Source organism: Notolepis coatsorum (assembly GCF_963971535.1).
Source record: "Notolepis coatsorum genome assembly, chromosome: 6".
NCBI lineage: Eukaryota > Metazoa > Chordata > Actinopteri > Aulopiformes > Paralepididae > Notolepis > Notolepis coatsorum.
Window position 1 is genome coordinate 7336948 of NC_140170.1, and position 18134 is coordinate 7355081.

General features: G+C 49.4%; 1 protein-coding gene across 1 annotated transcript in view; it reads left to right on the plus strand.

Moving 5' to 3' along the window:
• Nucleotides 1–3898, plus strand: part of tmigd1 (transmembrane and immunoglobulin domain containing 1) — a gene marked incomplete at both ends in the record, with an annotated part of 31421 nt that extends 27523 nt beyond the window's left edge. Inside the window, 2 exons of the mRNA XM_084317123.1 lie at nucleotides 3364–3467; nucleotides 3887–3898. Coding sequence (XP_084173249.1) covers nucleotides 3364–3467; nucleotides 3887–3898 — 116 coding nt within the window. The remainder of the gene's footprint in view (nucleotides 1–3363; nucleotides 3468–3886) is intronic.
• Between the last annotated feature and the right edge of the window lie 14236 nt (nucleotides 3899–18134).

Below are 18134 nucleotides of genomic sequence, written 5' to 3' on the forward strand. Positions count from 1 at the left end.
GGCAGTATATACAGGGAGAACAATAAAGGGCCAAGAATGGATCCCTGCGGGATACCAGAACAGATGGTGTGTTTGTCGGAATCATAATTCGCTAGATTGACAGAGTAGCTTCTACCTGTTAAGTAGGAATGAAACCAGGACAAGGCCGTGCCTGACAGACCTATCCAATACTCGAGGCGGTGCATTAGAATTGTGTGGTCAATTGTGTCAAACGCAGCCGTTAAATCTAGGAGTAGGAGAACGGATACCTCTTTATTGTCCGCAGACACCCTAAGGTCGTTAATTACCTTTACAAGTGCTGTCTCAGTGCTATGGCCCCTCCGGAAACCAGATTGGAATTTGTTATGGACCCTATTTTTCTGTAAAAACGCATCCAGTTGATAAAAAAAATTCTTTTCTAAGACCTTGCCCAAAAAAGGGAGATTAGAGATAGGTCTATAGTTACTCAACACAGAGGGATCAAGGTTGTGTTTCTTTAGTAAGGGCCTAACTACAGCCATTTTTAGTAAGTCTGGAAAGATGCCTGATTTGAGAGAGCTGTTTACAATTTTAAGGATATCTCCAACCACACTGTCTAAAACCTCGTTGAGGAAGGGGGTGGGAATGGCATCCAAAGAACAGGAGGATGATGACATTTGCGATATGGTTTTGCGGAGTTCCTTTTCATCAATTTCACAGAACGATGCTAGATTTCCCCTGGAGCGATTTATCCTGTTGCATATAGCACTACTAGCGGCATTTGTAGTTTGAGAGTTTGTGCTAAGAGCATCACTCACAATACTAGCACGAATGTTAAGAATTTTATTATCAAAAAAGGATGCAAACTCATTACACTTATCTTTAGTGGCAGCGAGCGACTGCTTGTAGGACTGGGGGGGATTTAAAAGACGTTCAATGGTGGAAAATAAAACTCTGGCATTTGTCTTATTCTCATTAATAATGCCTGAGAAATACGTCTCTGTCTTGCCAGACGCATGGCTTTGTTGTAGGCAACTGTAGATTGCTTTAAAGACTGTAGGTGGACAGTGAGCTTGGTTTTTCTCCAAACTCGCTCCACTCTACGACATTCCCTCTTAAGTGAACGCATATGTTCGGTGATCCATGGTGTTATTCTGGCTTTATGTCTCCTCTTGGTTTTCAAGGGAGCCACTTTGTCAAGAGCTGACCTTACTTTAAGACTAAAATGTTGAACGATATCATTTACTGAGGAAGATTCAGGTAGGGTTCTAACCAAGTGAGGGCGATCAATTTGTCCATTTTCAAAGTAGTTTGCATCTTGTTCCAACTGCTGGGAGCAGCACATTGGAAGGAGGATTGACCGAAGGAAGTGTTAACACGGGGAACATCTAGAGAGATATGGTGAGCAGCTCTGGTGTCATAGAGATATGGTGAGCAGCTCTGGTGTTATAGAGACATGGTGAGCAGCTCTGGTGTTATAGAGATATGGTGAGCAGCTCTGGTGTTATAGAGATATGGTGAGCAGCTCTGGTGTTATAGAGATATGGTGAGCAGCTCTGGTGTTATAGAGATATGGTGAGCAGCTCTGGTGTTATAGGGATATGGTGAGCAGCTCTGGTGTTATAGAGATATGGTGAGCAGCTCTGGTGTTATAGAGATATGGTGAGCAGCTCTGGTGTTATAGGGATATGGTGAGCAGCTCTGGTGTTATAGAGATATGGTGAGCAGCTCTGGTGTTATAGAGATATGGTGAGCAGCTCTGGTGTTATAGAGATATGGTGAGCAGCTCTGGTGTTATAGAGATATGGTGAGCAGCCCTGGTGTTATGGAGATATGGTGAGCAGCTCTGGTGTTATAGAGATATGGTGAGCAGCTCCGGTGTTATAGAGACATGGTGAGCAGCTCTGGTGTTATAGAGATATGGTGAGCAGCTCTGGTGTTATAGAGATATGGTGAGCAGCTCTGGTGTTATAGAGACATGGTGAGCAGCTCTGGTGTTATGGAGATATGGTGAGCAGCCCTGGTGTTATAGAGATATGGTGAGCAGCTCTGGTGTTATAGAGATATGGTGAGCAGCTCTGGTGTTATAGAGATATGGTGAGCAGCTCCGGTGTTGTAGAGATATGGTGAGCAGCTCTGGTGTTATAGAGATATGGTGAGCAGCTCTGGTGTTATAGAGATATGGTGAGCAGCTCTGGTGTTATAGAGATATGGTGAGCAGCTCTGGTGTTGTAGAGATATGGTGAGCAGCTCCGGTGTTATAGAGACATGGTGAGCAGCTCTGGTGTTATAGAGATTGATTGATTGATTGAAAACTTTATTAACAGATTGCAGAATGGGTACAATACAGTATGGCTCAATACACACAATTGTTAAGGGGATGCAGACCAGAGAAAGACTTTCGTCTTGTTTAGATCAGGGTCCGCCATTTTCGATTCATCAGGACATTTATGATATACAAGACATACAGATATACATAACTGTGTAGTAAAAAGATATCATAAAAAATATATACATCCAAAGGGGAAGAAACTGTACATTGGTGTGGGGGGGGGGGGGGGGGGGGGGGGTTGGACATTTACAGGGGCCAGTTTCTAATTGCAGCCACCGGTAGTTGCTCTTTGAGAGTGGTTTTGAATGTGGGTAGTGATTCACATTCCTTTACAGCTGTGGGTAGGGCGTTCCACATTGTTGTGGCATAATTGCGAAATGTGTTTAGTCCCTTGTTTGAGCCGAATCTGGGTTGAACATGATTTGTGGAGCTCCCTCTGGTGTTGTGGTCGTGGAATTCACTGACCTTTGGGAAGTATTTTGACATGTACATGGGTACCTGTGTGGTGTAGTGTATCTTGTAGACCAGGCCCATTGCAAGTTGCTGTACTCTGTCGTCTACTCTAAGCCATCCTAGGTTGTCAAAATGTGCAGGGGTGAGGTGGGTTTTAGGAGTAAGGTCAAGCAGTAGTCTGACCAGTTTGTTTTGTGATGTTTGTAGCCTTTTTTTTAGTGCCTTTGAGGTGCTTTGGTACCATGAGGTGCAAGCATAGTCGTAGTACCCTTGAATGAGTGCTCCTGTTAGAGTCTTCAAGGTATTCTTGTTTACCAGAGAGGAGATCCGGTACAAGAATCTTGTTCGTTGGTTGACTTTTTTTATTACATTGGTATGGTGGATATGGTATGGATATGGTGAGCAGCTCTGGTGTTAGCACATTGGAAGGAGGATTGACCGAAGGATGCTCTCTCCATCTCATATCTCCACCTGCTCTTTCCATCTCATATCTCCACCTGCTCTTTCCATCTCATATTTCCACCTGCTCTCTCCATCTCATTTCTCCACCTACTCTCTCCATCTCATATCTCCACCTGCTCTCTCCATCTCATATCTCCACCTGCTCTCTCCATCTGTAGACAAGACGATGAAGTTTCCCTTGATGCCGATGGTAGCAGGCATCGTGGTGGTGGCCTGTACCACTCTGCTGGCCATCGTGGCTCGCTGGAAGAAGATCGTCAAGGTACAGTAACACACGCATGCACAAACACACAAATCAAATGTATTTGTAAGGCCCGACAACACACGTTAATGTCCCCATGGGCCGGACACGTGTTCTTTAAACAAGTCAAGAAGAAACATCACAATGAATCAAGAACAAAACAAAAACACCATAAAGTCCAAAAAATTTCAAATAAATGAATGCAACACTCCCAGACATACCCCACGCGAAGGTAAGGAAAAACTCACTAAAAACCTAGCAATAGGAAAAAATGCACCACAGGCAATGTGGAGGAGAGAAACCTTAGAAGGACCGTTGTATAGTATATAAGTATAGTATATAAGTATAGTATATAGCATAATATTATATTTGTCGTATTCAATTCATTGATAATTGTGTCCCTGATGATAATTAATAATGTAATCATTCTCCTTTGGCAGTGCTGCAAGTAAAGCCCCCGCGCCCCCCCCCCCCCCCCCCCCCCCCCCCCCGCCCCAGATGGTAGACCAGCAGACCAGCAGACCAGCAGACCAGCAGACCAGCAGAACCTGCTCCATGAGACCATGAGAGGGACGTCCCAAGAGCCTCTTCACCTCCTCATGTACTCAGAGACTCAGAGACTCATTTCATATGTTCCCACGAGGGCTGTCCCCGACTAAGGATTTGGAAATTTGCAGATAGTCGACTGGTAGTCCCCCGACTGCACAAAAAAAAAAATATATATATATATATATATATATATATATATTTTTTTTTTTGTATTATTATTATTATTATTATTATTATTATTATTATTATTATTTATTCCATTTGGGCTGTGGGGGGGGTGCTTATTAATGTCTGAAGGAGTCGACTGAAGGCTCCTTGTCCTCTGCGAAAGCATGCAATTGGTCCACTGATCTTGATATTTGTCTATAGTATAGTGTGTTCATTAGACGGGTGAAATCCTCTTTCAGTGCCTTCAGTGTTTTCGTAGGCAGTTAGCCTCGCTGGTATGCGCACCATTAGCCACGCGTCTAGGCCTCTTTGCTTTTGGAAATAATGATAATAATTTTTTTTTTTTTTATTATTATAATATTAAAATAATTATCATATAATATTATAATTACTATATTATTATAATAATATATATATATATATATATGCATTAAACTAAGAGGTTGGCAGTCGACTACGGCTCCTTTCGATCGATTAGTCGACTATTCGGGGTCAGCCCTAGTTCACACTGCAGGCAAGAGTGGCCCAAATCAGATTTTCTTTTTTGCTCATTATGTGACTCAGGCCCCGTTTAGACGGAAATGCTAGCAGGTGAATCCGCAAAAATATTTTTACGGATGTGCCTTTAGTTTATACGGAAACAGCGTTTTTACGGGGTGAAACCGCAAAAAAGTGAGACTACCTTCCAGGGTGGAATTCCTAGAAACGCAAAACCTTTGCGCTCTCGTCTAAACTATGAAACCGTATAAATCTGTTAAAACGATGACGAAAGGGTTGTCACGGCTCTGGTCGCGCGTACTGCTTACGTCACAGGTAGCAGGTAAGCGCCAGTAGCCGAGACGTAAACAAAGCAAGTATGTCTGACTATATCAACGGAGATCACTTGAAGGCTACATTGGCAGTACTTTTAAAGACACAAGAATCAGTCCAGTTTTAAGATACGCTATTGGAGCTGGAATTACCGCGGCTGCTGGCACCAGACTTGCCCTCCAATGGATCCTCGTTAAAGGATTTAAAGTGTACTCATTCCAATTACAGGGCCAGCAGGTGCCTCGACTGGCCCGCGCCGTTCTGTGTTCTGAACGTAGCGTTATAGCAGTACTTTTAACCCTTTCACTGCCACACAACAGAAGGTTAACCCTTTACTATCACACAACCGGCTGTCGTGTGGCAGTGAAAGGGTTAAATACACAAGAATCTGTCCCGCGGCGTGAGTGGACCCACTGTCTGTGAGTGACTCTGCTTTCGTCCAATCACATTCCCCATCCACAGTCTGCGAATCAGAGGCAGAGTAGGGCAGGTCTTCACAGCACGTCATGTGACATATGCGCCAATCGTGTGACAGCGGGGCTCCGTCGTTACAGCGTCGTCTGCACGGAGAATTCCACCCCAAAACGCTCGTCTAAACGTAAAATTAAAAGTGAAACCGCAAGATGACTTTTGCGGTTTCTGTTCACAAAACGCTCGTCTAAACGTAGCCTCAGATCAGATTCTTTCACAACAGTGTGAACGGCACAAATCATGTGGAATCTGATCTTTTCAATTCTGATTCAGGCCACTTTCACGTGTTACAGGTCTGATCTTTTTGAAAGTCATTCGACTTTCAATGTGACTTTTACGTCACTCTGATTGACATTCATCACACTTCTTTAAGTCCATCTTCTTTATTGTTCGTTTGCACATGCAGGTTACTTCAGGAGCAGTGACCAGTTCACACTGGAATCTGATATCGGGCCACATTTAAACAATAATGTGAACAGCCAAACAAAAGAAATCAGATCTGAGCAATAAATCAGAATTGAGCGCTATGGCCTGCAGTGTGAACGCAGCCTAATATCCGATTTCTTCTATAGCGTTTCATCATTATAGGAAATGTAACCAAAATGTGATCAACCCTACTAGACTATAACTGTTCTCAGCTGTCTGGTGGACTCTGTTGCTCTTGTGCCCCGATCTCCCTTAAACTATGTAAATAAAGTACTAATCAACCACAGGAAAAAAGGTACAGTACGTAATTGTATGTTATGTTATACCGGTATCTTGTTTATTCATTCATTCTATCTTTATTTCAACTCTAAAAATCATTGAGGACACTCCCTCATTTACAATAATGTTGAGCAAACAAACATAATTTGATTTGATTTGAAATCTTTATTTCCAACATTTAAATACAAACAATATAAAACAAAAACAAATTATTGATCTGGAAAAATGGAAATGAAAAAATTAAAAGAAAAAAGAAAACAAAAAAAGAGAACATAACATAAGTCTATTTACATGTTCGAAAAGGAGTAGGAAGAAGTATACACTTATTTAATCCTACCTATGTATGTACTCATTTAAAACCTTACAAAACAAATGTATATATGTGCAAAACATAAAAATATATATATGTAAAACATGAAAGAAATAAAAAGAAAATGTAAACACCTGTGAATGTCAAATCCCTTCCTTATAATTCAGTTTGAATTGTCTCATGTTTGGACATGAGACATGTCCGACATGATGACTACAATAAACAATACAATATACAATACAAGTGAAATCATAATAGAAATGTGTACAAACTGACCACAGGAGACCAAAGTATTGAGCCTCAGAGTTTGTTGTGTGATGTTCCACGTGTCGGGAGCACAGAAGATAAAAGCAGACGTCAGTTCAGTACAGACTCTGGGTGCTGTGTGGGTCATTGGAACGTGTTCTATAGGGTCCAGACGTCCAGTTCTATGACGTTAATGGATTGCTCAGCACCTGTTCTGCACTGTACTTCACTTCGTGCACGTGCACTGAATAAAAAATTCCACCATGTACCTTTATATCCCAACATCCGTCTGACCACACCCCCTTCCGCTTACTTTCATAAGCAGGTGTGTGGTCACCTACTCGCCTCCTTCCCAAACTTTCGCCACAAGGCAAGATCAAGGGCCGCAGCGGCGTCCAGGTTACTGAGTTATATACATAACCTTACGTTCTGTGTCGTTATGGCTTCGTTCAGCACCTGATTGCACAACAGGGGCTGAGCGGGAGCCATAGCCCGACAAATGTACCCCGCTGAGGCCCCCCACAACCATCAGACCGGGGAGGACCGAGCCCCCCCGACCCTCCCTAATGGAGGATACCCCCCTATTGGAGGTTCACGGGAGGGCGACGGATCCGACCGAGCGAAGAGGCACTCAAGCAACTCAACGCACAGGGTGAGCAGATCGTGGCTTTACCCCACGACCACACACACGCACAACCCGCATGCCACCCGGGAACGAACGGGGTCAAGAGCAAAATCACCCAAAATCACGGGGTCAAGAGCAAACCCAACCCCGTGGCAAGGCCGTAGCAGCGGAGCGCGAAGGAAGACCCAGACCCACTGAAGGGACTGGATCCCCTGGAAAAAGGGGGCCCGGACAGGTCAATGACGCCAGGCATCAAGACTCCACCAGGTGGTCACTTAGTGATACCGCCCCCCACATCGCCAGCGTATTCGGATAAGGCCCCTCCAAGAGCGGGCCCTTTCCCCCCAATAGCACACCGCCTGGCACACTGACCCTGCAGAACAGGCAGTCAGCATGGCCGTAAGCACTCAAAAGGTTAACCAACGGAAACAGGCAGCGCATTGGGGAAACCAGGCAACAGGCTGTAACCTGAGCCTGGAGCACTGCGGACGAGACAGGCGCCAAAGGAGTCAGCTGAAAACAGCCCCCCCGGCGGAAGGGGCGTATGCTGGCGTTGTTGAACACCATGACAAAGCCTCCATCAAAAAAAAACCACCCAGAAGGGTCGAGGCAGAGAAGGCTGACATGATTGGCAGACGTCATGAACGTGCAGGGGCACACTCAACCGGAGAACCCGGGAGTTGACACTGCTCCAACACACCAGGGAATCAACCACCCTGTTGTTACCATATGCAGTGGTTGTTCCTATAACCCCTCAAGAAAAAAAAGGGATTATCCCAGGTCTACGGTATCAACGAAACTTTACTTCGGACCGGGCCCGGCGGCTCGAGAAGCACACAGGGTTACCGGAGGAGGTCCAGAAGACCACCCCAACAGCCCTCTCTCCGCCATGCGCGAGAGAGGTGCGAAGAAGAGAACCAGCCCCTTATGATAGTGCCAGGTACAAAAGAGTACCCAACAAGGGTCTCCATAACGCCTAACCTTGTGACGCCCCGGGCCGACCCAGCCTTTTTTCCCCTGAAAAAAGCCCAAGTCCCTCAGGGTACCAGAACAGCAGATCTGCATCCCCGGCGGACAAACGGGTTAACTGACCTGGACCAGCATGACCAGAACCAGTCCCGTGCCCTAACCACGCCGACATGCCTACTCCGGAAGAAGGGGCAGATATGCGTGTCGATCAAAAAACATGAAAAGTGGGCGCCACCCAGACGGCCGGTGTGAACCGTGCGCGGTGGCCCACCCCAAGGGCGTGAAACCCCTCTACCTATGTCCTGATCTATTCCGTTAACATCCCCCAGATATGAACAAGAATCCGTCGAGAACCAGTAACAGGTTCCCGGAAGAGGACAAACCTCCATCCCAGTTGCTTTATAAAAACGCTGTTTTAACAACAAGCAACCAAGGCGTACTAGTTACCCGCATGATTCTTATCAGAAACACCCCGAGCTAGCACTATGCATGCGTCGGGACACAACCACATCAATGAACAGGCTATTTAGACCCTTCATTGAATCCCCAAGGCACCTGGGAGAAACGACAAGAAGGGTGTGGTGCTTCCTATACTCGTACACACTCTTTTATTAAAAAGAAAGGAAGCACCGACTGACATGAATCCCATTTGACACAGCTGAGGATAAAAACTGTTCACATTTTTATATCCAGTCACCCCCACCACAGAGGATTTAGACGGAAATTCCCCAGAGAGCCTTCCCACGTGAGTCATAGAGTGAAAAAGCCATGGTAACCTCGAGTCATGTGACCAACCGACTCAAGTTACACATATATCGAGCGTAGCAGACCCGTAAGTCCTACGCTTTATCCCGACACTTTGACAACAACAGACCGTACGTACAGGTCTAACTCACGGAAGCCATCGTCAACAGCAACGTGCGTAGTGACGTGTGCTATGACGGGGGAAACCCAACACTCAACGGCTGTTAATAGGAGCAGAGTCAGGGCAACCCTCCCCCCCCCGCCCCCCCCCCCCTCCCTGCCAATCGCCTAACTTGGCCCTGACTGGACTGACAAGAGATGAGTAAAACCCCCTGACCAATCAGAAGAGGGAAGGAGGGGTTTATTCGGCACCCCCTCACAAACCCTTCCCCTTTGCACACAACAACAACTTTAGCATATGATACCTTTGGTAGAAATGCTAATGAAATAGCGCAAGCTAATACAATGCACGCTACCCACAGATAACCGTGAACAGGGTTTACAACAAAACCAAGTCGCGTGTGTGTGTGAATCCTACACCCGCATCCATGTTGAACATAGAAAGAACACTGATAGAGAGAGCGAGAACGGCTGAGCCGTGGTACGTGTTCATACGAGCATTACTGCAACTAACACAACAGTGTTGTAGCTCAACATTACTTGTGTAAGCAACAGAACATACAACTAGCCTCTACCTTCATGTGGAGCCTCAGGCCGAGGTAGAAAAACCTTTCTATAACCGAGCGTAGGCTGCAGACCTTGCTTAAGCTCATAACACGAACGTAACCCTCCTATCAAGGCATACTAGTGAAGATTCACACTTTGCAACCCCATCATATATTTGGTGAAGAAACACACAGTTTTAACAAAAATACAGTCCCCCTTTAGAGGGGACTTTTTATTTCTGAACAAAAGTATATGGGAGGGCCGGGGAGAGGTAAACAGAGGGGACCGCAGGGTAAAAAAGTCACTGGGTCTAGCGGCACCTGCCGCCTCGAGCCGCTCGGGATTTGCCACCCCGGGAAGCCCCGGAGGGACGGTAGACAATAGGCGGCTGGTCTCGACGATCCCTACCGTCTCCTCCGGGCGTAGATGGGCCGGCTGCAGTGGAGGCGCCCTCTCTCCTCCTGGCCTTCTTCCTCGAAGGACCAGCAGTGGCGATGGTAGTAGCAGCAGCCACAGCGGAAGACGCTCGACGACGTGGCAGCCGTCTGACTCCACCGGTGACGTCGGGAGGGGGAAAATGAGGTTGGAGCACGGAGCGTTCTTCCTGCATTTCTCTGCACGTTGAGGTCATCAACTGCAGGGCCTTCCCGAACAATCCAGCATCGGAGAGGGTTGCCGTCAGAAGAGGAAGCCTCTTCTTCTCCGGCACACGGGCCTGCTCCAGCCAAAGGTGGCGCTGGGTTAGAGTTGCCAGGGCGCGCACTTTCCCAGCGGCTATGGCCTGCAGCTGAGTCAGATGCAGGACAGCTCCTGCCGCCTGGGAGAGCTGGTCATGTTGTACATCACTCTGCTCCATGCCGCCCGTCTATATCCCGGACATGAATCTTGCCAGCTGCGCGATGTTAGACGCGGCAGCCAGAGATTGTGTTCCGGAGATAAATGACTGGTCGCTCCAGTAAGCCAACCGCCTCACCGATTTCCCTTGAGGAACCGGCTTGCGTAACGGCTCCCACACCACCTCCGGACAGAGGAGCGCGGCCATCGGCCTATCAAGCCGTGGCACGCCCTCTCTCATACCGTCGACCAAACCCGCCACCCGCGTAACTTGTATGTAGGCGGGGGTGAGGCCTATGATGTGGGACACCACCTGGCCCTGACGAACATAGGCCCCCATTGAGGGGAAAAATGGGTAAACAACGTCCACCCCTCTCACCGGGCGACGCTGCCATAGATGACCTATTAGATCATCAGGGACAGGAACAGGCAGTGGCTGCGGCAGCGGCACGCCGTTTGCGACTGCCGCCACCGCCATAAGCTCAGGAAACAAAGCCCGCAGTTCCCCCTGCAGACTTTCCTCCGCCGAGCCCGCATCCCTCACATACAGCAGGCTTCCACTGGTCAAGGATCCACACTCCGATGTGACTGATAGCAGGGCATCTTGCCGACGAGTCAGAGGTTCTTCTCCAACATCTTCAAACAAGGCGCCCCAAGGAGACATTTCACCCCCCTCCAGTGTTACCTGGACGGGCGGGATACCTGTCTCCACCGGGCCTTCAAATAAGAACCCGTCTGCCTCTACCATGTAATCCTCTGTTTCCATCGGGCATGTAGAGACCGACGCATCCTCACTGGGCTCCAGCAACTCACCAAACCCAGGCCGTTCGCGTCTGCAAGCCACCATCTTGCGACGGGAGCGAGCCAACGCAAAAAGTTTGCGTCTCAAATCCTCGGGAACCAAAGGAACCGGCCGCTCAACAGCGGACGATTCCCCGGAAACAGAGGAACCAGAGCCAGGACCAGGCCATCGCAAAGGCGACGGCACTGGTGCACCAGCTCCTCGGAGAGGCAAACTACCCATCGGACGCCTACCGGGCGTGGCTGTTAACCACGAGAGAGGCAACAGCCCCGCACCAGAACGCACGACGGAGGCGGAAATGGAGAACCGCTGGTGGAGAGTGGCTCTGCGAACACGACTCTCCGGAGTAGACATTATGACTTAGGTTTTTCTATTGAATATTTATGAGAGAAGAAAAAGATAAGCACAATGTAAACACGTCTCAACTTTCTTCAATTAGCAACCTCGTCAAGTGGGGATCTACCGAAGGCACTTCCTTGTGGTGAAAGTGAAGAAGGAGGCGAGTAAGTGACCACACACCTGCTTATGAAGGTAAGCGGAAGGGGGTGTGGTCAGACGAATGTTGGGATGTAAAGGTACATGGTGGAATTTTTTATTCAGTGCTCGTGCACGAAGTGAAGTACAGTGCAATCAGGTGCTGAGCGAAGCCATAACGACACAGAACTACTGAGTTAGTCTTCTATTCATTCATGTTAACTACTGAGTTAGTCTTCTATTCATTCATGTTAACTACTGAGTTAGTCTTCTATTCATTCATGTTAACTACTGCGTTAGTCTTCTATTCTTTCATGTTAACTACTGAGTTCTGTATCGTTAGTGGCTTAGCTTGGCATCGCCTTCTGCACTATCTCGCGTACGTGCACGCGTACTGAATAAACCACAAATGTACCTCTAATACCAGTATTAGTCTGACCACACCCCTCATCAGCTTACCTTCATAAGCAGGTGTGTGGTCACCTGCTCTCCTCCTTCTCGCTTTCACCACAAGGAAGTGCCTCGGTAGTACCCCACTTGACGTGTCGTTGATAAGTTGAAAAGAGTTGTGACTAGGTTTACATTGTGCCTAACCTTTTTCTTCTCTCACTTGTTTATATAAGAAAAAGGTTTGGGTCATAATGTATTCCGCGGAGAGTAGACCCGCTAGACCTACTCTTCACCACCGATTCTCCATTCCCGCCTCCGTCGTGCGTTCCGGTGCTGGGCTGTTGCCACTCTCGTGGTTGCCGACCCAGCCCGGGAGACTGCCGGTGGATAGTTTTCCTCACCGACGAGCCGAGGGTTCGGAGCCGTCGCTCCGGCGATGGCCTGATCTCGACTCTCGTTCCTCTGTTTCTGGGGAATCGCCCGTTGATGAACGGGGGATTGTCTTAGAGCCAGGGGATTTGCGACGAAAACTTTTTGCGTCTGCTCGCTCACGTCGTCACATGGTGGCGTGCAGACGCGAACGGCCTGGGTTTGGGGAATTGCTGGAGACCAGCGAGGCCGCGTCCGACTCTGGATTTCTGATGGAAACTGAAGACTTCATGGAGGAGGCGGACGGGTTCTTGTATGATGGTCCCGTGGAGGAGAGTATCCCTCCTCCGGAGACCCCGGGGTGGGGGGAAATGGCTCCACGGGGCGCCTTGTTCGAGGATGTCGGGGAACCACCTTGGCCTCATCAACAGGATGCCCTACTGTCAGCCGCATCGGATTGTGGCTCCTTGACCAGTCGCAGCCTGCTGTATGCGAGGGATGCGGGGTCGGTGGAGGAGGGTCCGCAGGGGGAACTGCGGGCCTTGTTTCCCGAGCTCATGGCGGTAGCCGCCGCTGCAAACGGTGTGCCGCTGCCGCAGCCATTGCCTGCTCCTGTCCCTGATGACCTCATAGGCCATCCCTGGCAGCGTCCCCCGGTGAGAGGGGTGGACGTTGTCTACCCATTTTTCCCATCGATGGGGGCCTATGTTCGTCGGGGCCAGGCGGTCTCCAACATCATGGGACTGACTCCCGCCTACGTACCAGTTACGCGGGTGTCGGGGTTGGTCAAAGGTATGGGGGAGGGCGTACCTCGGCTTGACAATCCGATGGCCGCGCTCCTCTGTCCGGATATGGTGTGGGAGCCCCTATGCAAGCCGGTCCTCCAGGGGAGGTCGGCTAGGCGATTGGCTTATTGGGGTGACCAGTCATTTATCGCCGGTACACAGTCGCTGGCTGCGGCCTCTAACATCGCCCACCTGGCTAGATTTGTATCGGGGATAATGACGGGCGGCGCGGATCTGAACGAGGTGAGGTGCGATCAGATCACCCAGGCTGCGGGAGCTGTGCTGCACCTCTCCCAGGTGCTAGCCATAGCCATGGGTAAAGTGCGCGCCCTGGCCACCCTGGGCCAGCGTCACCTTTGGCTGGAGCAGGCCCGTGTGCCAGAGAAGAAGAGAGCCCCTCTTCTGACGGCCGACCTCTCCGACGCTGGCCTGTTCGGGAAGGCCCTGCTATTGATGACCTCAACATGCAGAGAGATGGCAGAGGAGAGATCCATCCTCCAACCCCATTTTCCGCCTCCCGTCCTTGCCGGTGGGGGCAGAAGGCTTCCGCGACGTCGAGCTGTCTCCGTCGCCGCTACCACTGCCCCCGCCGCCGCTGCTGGCCCTGCCAAGAGGGCTAGGAGACGAGACGACGCTTCAGCCACCGCCGGCCCATCCCAGACCGGAGGAGACGGTAGGGAACGTCGTGTCCAGCAGACTGTAACCTACCGTCCCTCCGGGGCTCCCCGGGGTGGCCAGACTCGAGCGGCGCGAGGTGGCAGGCGCCGTTGAGTGACTTTTCCCCCTCTGTGTCCCCTCCTCTACACCCTCCCCGGCCCCCCTATGATTTTGTGCCTTGATCACATATTATTTATTTAATAAAAAAGTTCCCTGATATAAGGGGGACTGTGGTTGGCCGAACAAACTGTGTGTTTCTTCAATACAAATCATGTGGTGGGGTTGTGTTTTATGAATCTACCCTGTTACGTTGGGGGAATGAGTTGTGTTGTGTTACGAGTTTTTAAGCAAGGTCTGCAACTTACACTCGGTGATAGGTTCTATTAGCTTGATGCTCCACATGCAATTAGAACTGGTGATATTCCATAGCTTTAACTAAGTATGTGTTCACAACGCTGTGTTGTTAGTTGCAGTAATGCTCGTACACACTTTTCATGGCCTAGCCATTACTCTCGTTCAACGTCTTCCTATAGCTTAGGCTGCGGGTATGGGATTCACGCACAGGCGACTTGTGTTTTTTGTTGTAATCCCTTTTACACTTTGTGGGTAGCTAACATTGTATTAGCTTATGCTATATGTGTTTTGTTCTACCGGAGGTTTTCAAAATGGCTACGGTTGTTTTCTGTGTGTAGGGATAGAAGGTGTGTTTTTCGGGAGGGGGTGTCGGATAAACCCCTCCTTTACCCACTTGATTGGTTTAGAGGTTGTTGACCCTCCTGCTGAGCCAGTCAGGGCCAAGCCAGTGCTTGGCGGGGGAGGGGGGGGGGGGGGGGGAGGGGTATTCTACCGACTCCTGTTATGACAGGATCCGGTGGGTTTTCCCCGCCCGTTATAGCGTTGTTGCTATGGCGACGCCTTCCATGAGCTGGTGTCGTAAAGATGTCGAGGTTAGAGCGCAGGCCTTAACCTGCTGCGCTCGTTTTTGTGTCAAACTTGAGTCTGTTGGTCACGTGTCTCACAGTTTACATATCTTTTTCTTGACCGTGGTCTCATGTGGGAAGGTGTTTCTGGGGGAATCTGGTCTTACACTCTGATTGAGAAGAGTGACTGGATTAAAATCATGTGAAAAACAGGGTTTTTTACTCCCAGCTGTGCAGTTAGGTCATACATGTGATGCCTTTTCTTTATTTTATAAAGAGTTGAATGTTCATTCATGGAGTTGATTGCATCTCGCCCCTCTTGTCGTTTCCCTGGGCGTCTTGGGGATTCAATATGGTGGTCTAAGCGGCCTATTGTTGATGTGGGTATGTCCAAACGCACACATAGTGCTGGCTCAGGATGTGCTTTGGCCGTTGCTGACTGGCGCGCCTCGTTTGCTTTGGTGAAACAGCGTTTTTATGGAGCAATTGGGATGGGGGTTTTTCCTCTTCCGACATCCTGTGTGTTGTCGATGGGTTCCCGTTCATGTCAGGGGATGATGACGGAATGGGTCTGGGCATATGGGAAGGGTCTCACGCCCTAAGGGTGGGCCGCCGGACGCGGTTCATACCGACACGTCTGGGTGGCGCCTTCTTTTTATGTTGGGATCAGACGCGCATATCTGCCCCTTCTCCTGGGGTTGGCAGGTCGGCGTGGTTAGGGCACGGGACTGGTTCTGGTCGCGCTGGTCCAGATCAGTGCACCCGTTGTCCGCTGGGGATGCAGATCTGCTGTTCTGGTACCCTGAGGGACTTAGGGTTTTTTCGGGGGGAAAAATGCTAGGTCGATCCGGGTGTCACAGGGTTGTGCGTTATGGGACCCCTTGTTGGTACCGAGTGCGGGGTGCTGGGGGCTGGTCTTCCATATTACGCTCTTCTCTTGCGTTTTGGCGCTGAGGAGCCTGTTGGGTGGGGTTAACCTCCTTTGGGATCCTGTGCTCCCCGTATCGCCGGGCCCGGTCCGGGGTGATGCCCGTTGACCTGTAGGCCCGGGATGGCCCTGTTGGGAACCGGAACGCGGGCTGCGGTGGTACCGCCGGTGCGTTTCGGGGTTTTCCTGAGGGGTTATGGGACCAACCATTGCATGGGGTAATGCCTGGGTGGTTGGTTCTCTGGTGTGTTGCTGCAGTGTCAACTCCCGGTTCTCCGGTTGAGGGTGCCCCTGCACGTTCATGACGTCTGCCGATCGTATGGGCTTTTCTGTGGGCAGCTGTCAGGGGCCGTGTGGTCTACGGATCCCGCTCCTGACGTGCTGTTGAAAGCTTGGTTATGCGACAACGCCAGCATACGCCCCTTCCGCCGGGGCGGCTGTTTCGGCTGTCCTTTCTGGCGCCTGCCTCGTCCGCAGTTGTTCCAGGCTTGGGTTGACGACCTGTTGCCTGGTCTTCCCCGGTGCACTGCCTGTTCCGTTGGTTAACTCTCTGCCTGTTGCAGGGCTTGTGTTCCAGGCGGTGTGCTGTTGAGGGGGACAGGGCCCGCTCGGCTGAGGGGCCTTTGTCCGAATACGCTGGCGATGTGAGGGGCGGGGTCACTAGGTGCCCCCCTGGTGGGGTCTTGATGCTGGCATCATGGACTTCTCCGGGCCCCCATTCCGGGGGTCCAGTCCTTTTGGTGGGTCTGGGTCTTCCTTCGCGCTCCGCTGCTACGGCCTTGCCACGGGGTTGGGTTTGCCCTTGGCCCCGTGATTCTGGGGGCAGTAACGAGGTTGTTCCTCCGTTCGTTCCCGGGTGGCATGCGGGTTGTGCGTGTGTGTAGTCGTGGGGTCAAGCCACGGTCTGCTCACCCTGTGCGTTAAGTTGCTTGAGAGCTCTTCGCACGGTCGGGTCCGTCGCCTTCCCGTGAAGCCTCTAATAGGGGGGATACCCTCCATTAGGGGGGGTCGGGGGGGCTCGGCCCTCCCTGTTCTGATGGTTTTGGGGGGCTGTCAGCGGGGTGTATTTGTCAGCCAAGTGGCTCCGCTTGGCCTCCCTTGTGCAGAAGGCGATGCCAAGCTAAGCCACTAACGATACAGAACGTTAGGTTATGACTATAACCAAGTTCTGTTAGTTAGGGGCGATGCTTGGCATCGGACGGCCGCTGCAGCCCTTGACCTCACCTTGTGGTGAAAGCTTGGGAAGGAGGAGAGCAGGTGACCACACACCTGCTTATGAAGGTAAGCTGATGAGGGGTGTGGTCAGACTAATACTGGTATTAGAGGTACATTTGTGGTTTATTCAGTACGCGTGCACGTACGCGAGATAGTGCAGAAGGCGATGCCAAGCATCGCCCCTAACTAACAGAACTTGGTTATAGTCATAACCTAACGTTAGTCTTCTATTCATTCATGTTGACTACTGAGTTAGTCTTCTATTCATTCATGTTAACTACTGAGTTAGTCTTCTATTCATTCATGTTGACTACTGAGTTAGTCTTCTATTCATTCATGTTAACTACTGAGTTAGTCTTCTATTCATTCATGTTGACTACTGAGTTAGTCTTCTATTCATTCATGTTAACTACTGAGTTAGTCTTCTATTCATTCATGTTGACTACTGAGTTAGTCTTCTATTCATTCATGTTAACTACTGAGTTAGTCTTCTATTCATTCATGTTAACTACTGAGTTAGTCTTCTATTAATTCATGTTAACTACTGAGTTAGTCTTCTATTCATTCATGTTAACTACTGAGTTAGTCTTCTATTCATTCATGTTAACTACTGAGTTAGTCTTCTATTCATGCCAAACAAACTGCTGTTGCTGCTGGTGACATAAAAAATCACTTCCTGTGTGACAGATGATTTCCCCAGGAATACCAGACACCATGTGTTTAGAACAACAAGGAACCGTACAAACATTCATGAACTGGGTAGACTCACTATTGTCTTACATCAGTTGGCAATAGAGAGTAGAGAAATAGACATGAACATTTTCTAGATCTAGATTATTACAGGTGCTGTAAGTGGTGTTATTTTTTGTGTAAGTAGCTCTACATTCCCCCAGCCATCACTGATAGTGTGTTTGGTCAGTAACATGGATTGACAAAGCACATTTTCATTGGCTTCCTATTGTGATTCTGGGTGAGGTAGAATATAATGCGTAATGCACACAATGACACGTCACTGTAGTAACTGTAGCATCATGCAGTAAGAGTTTAGGGC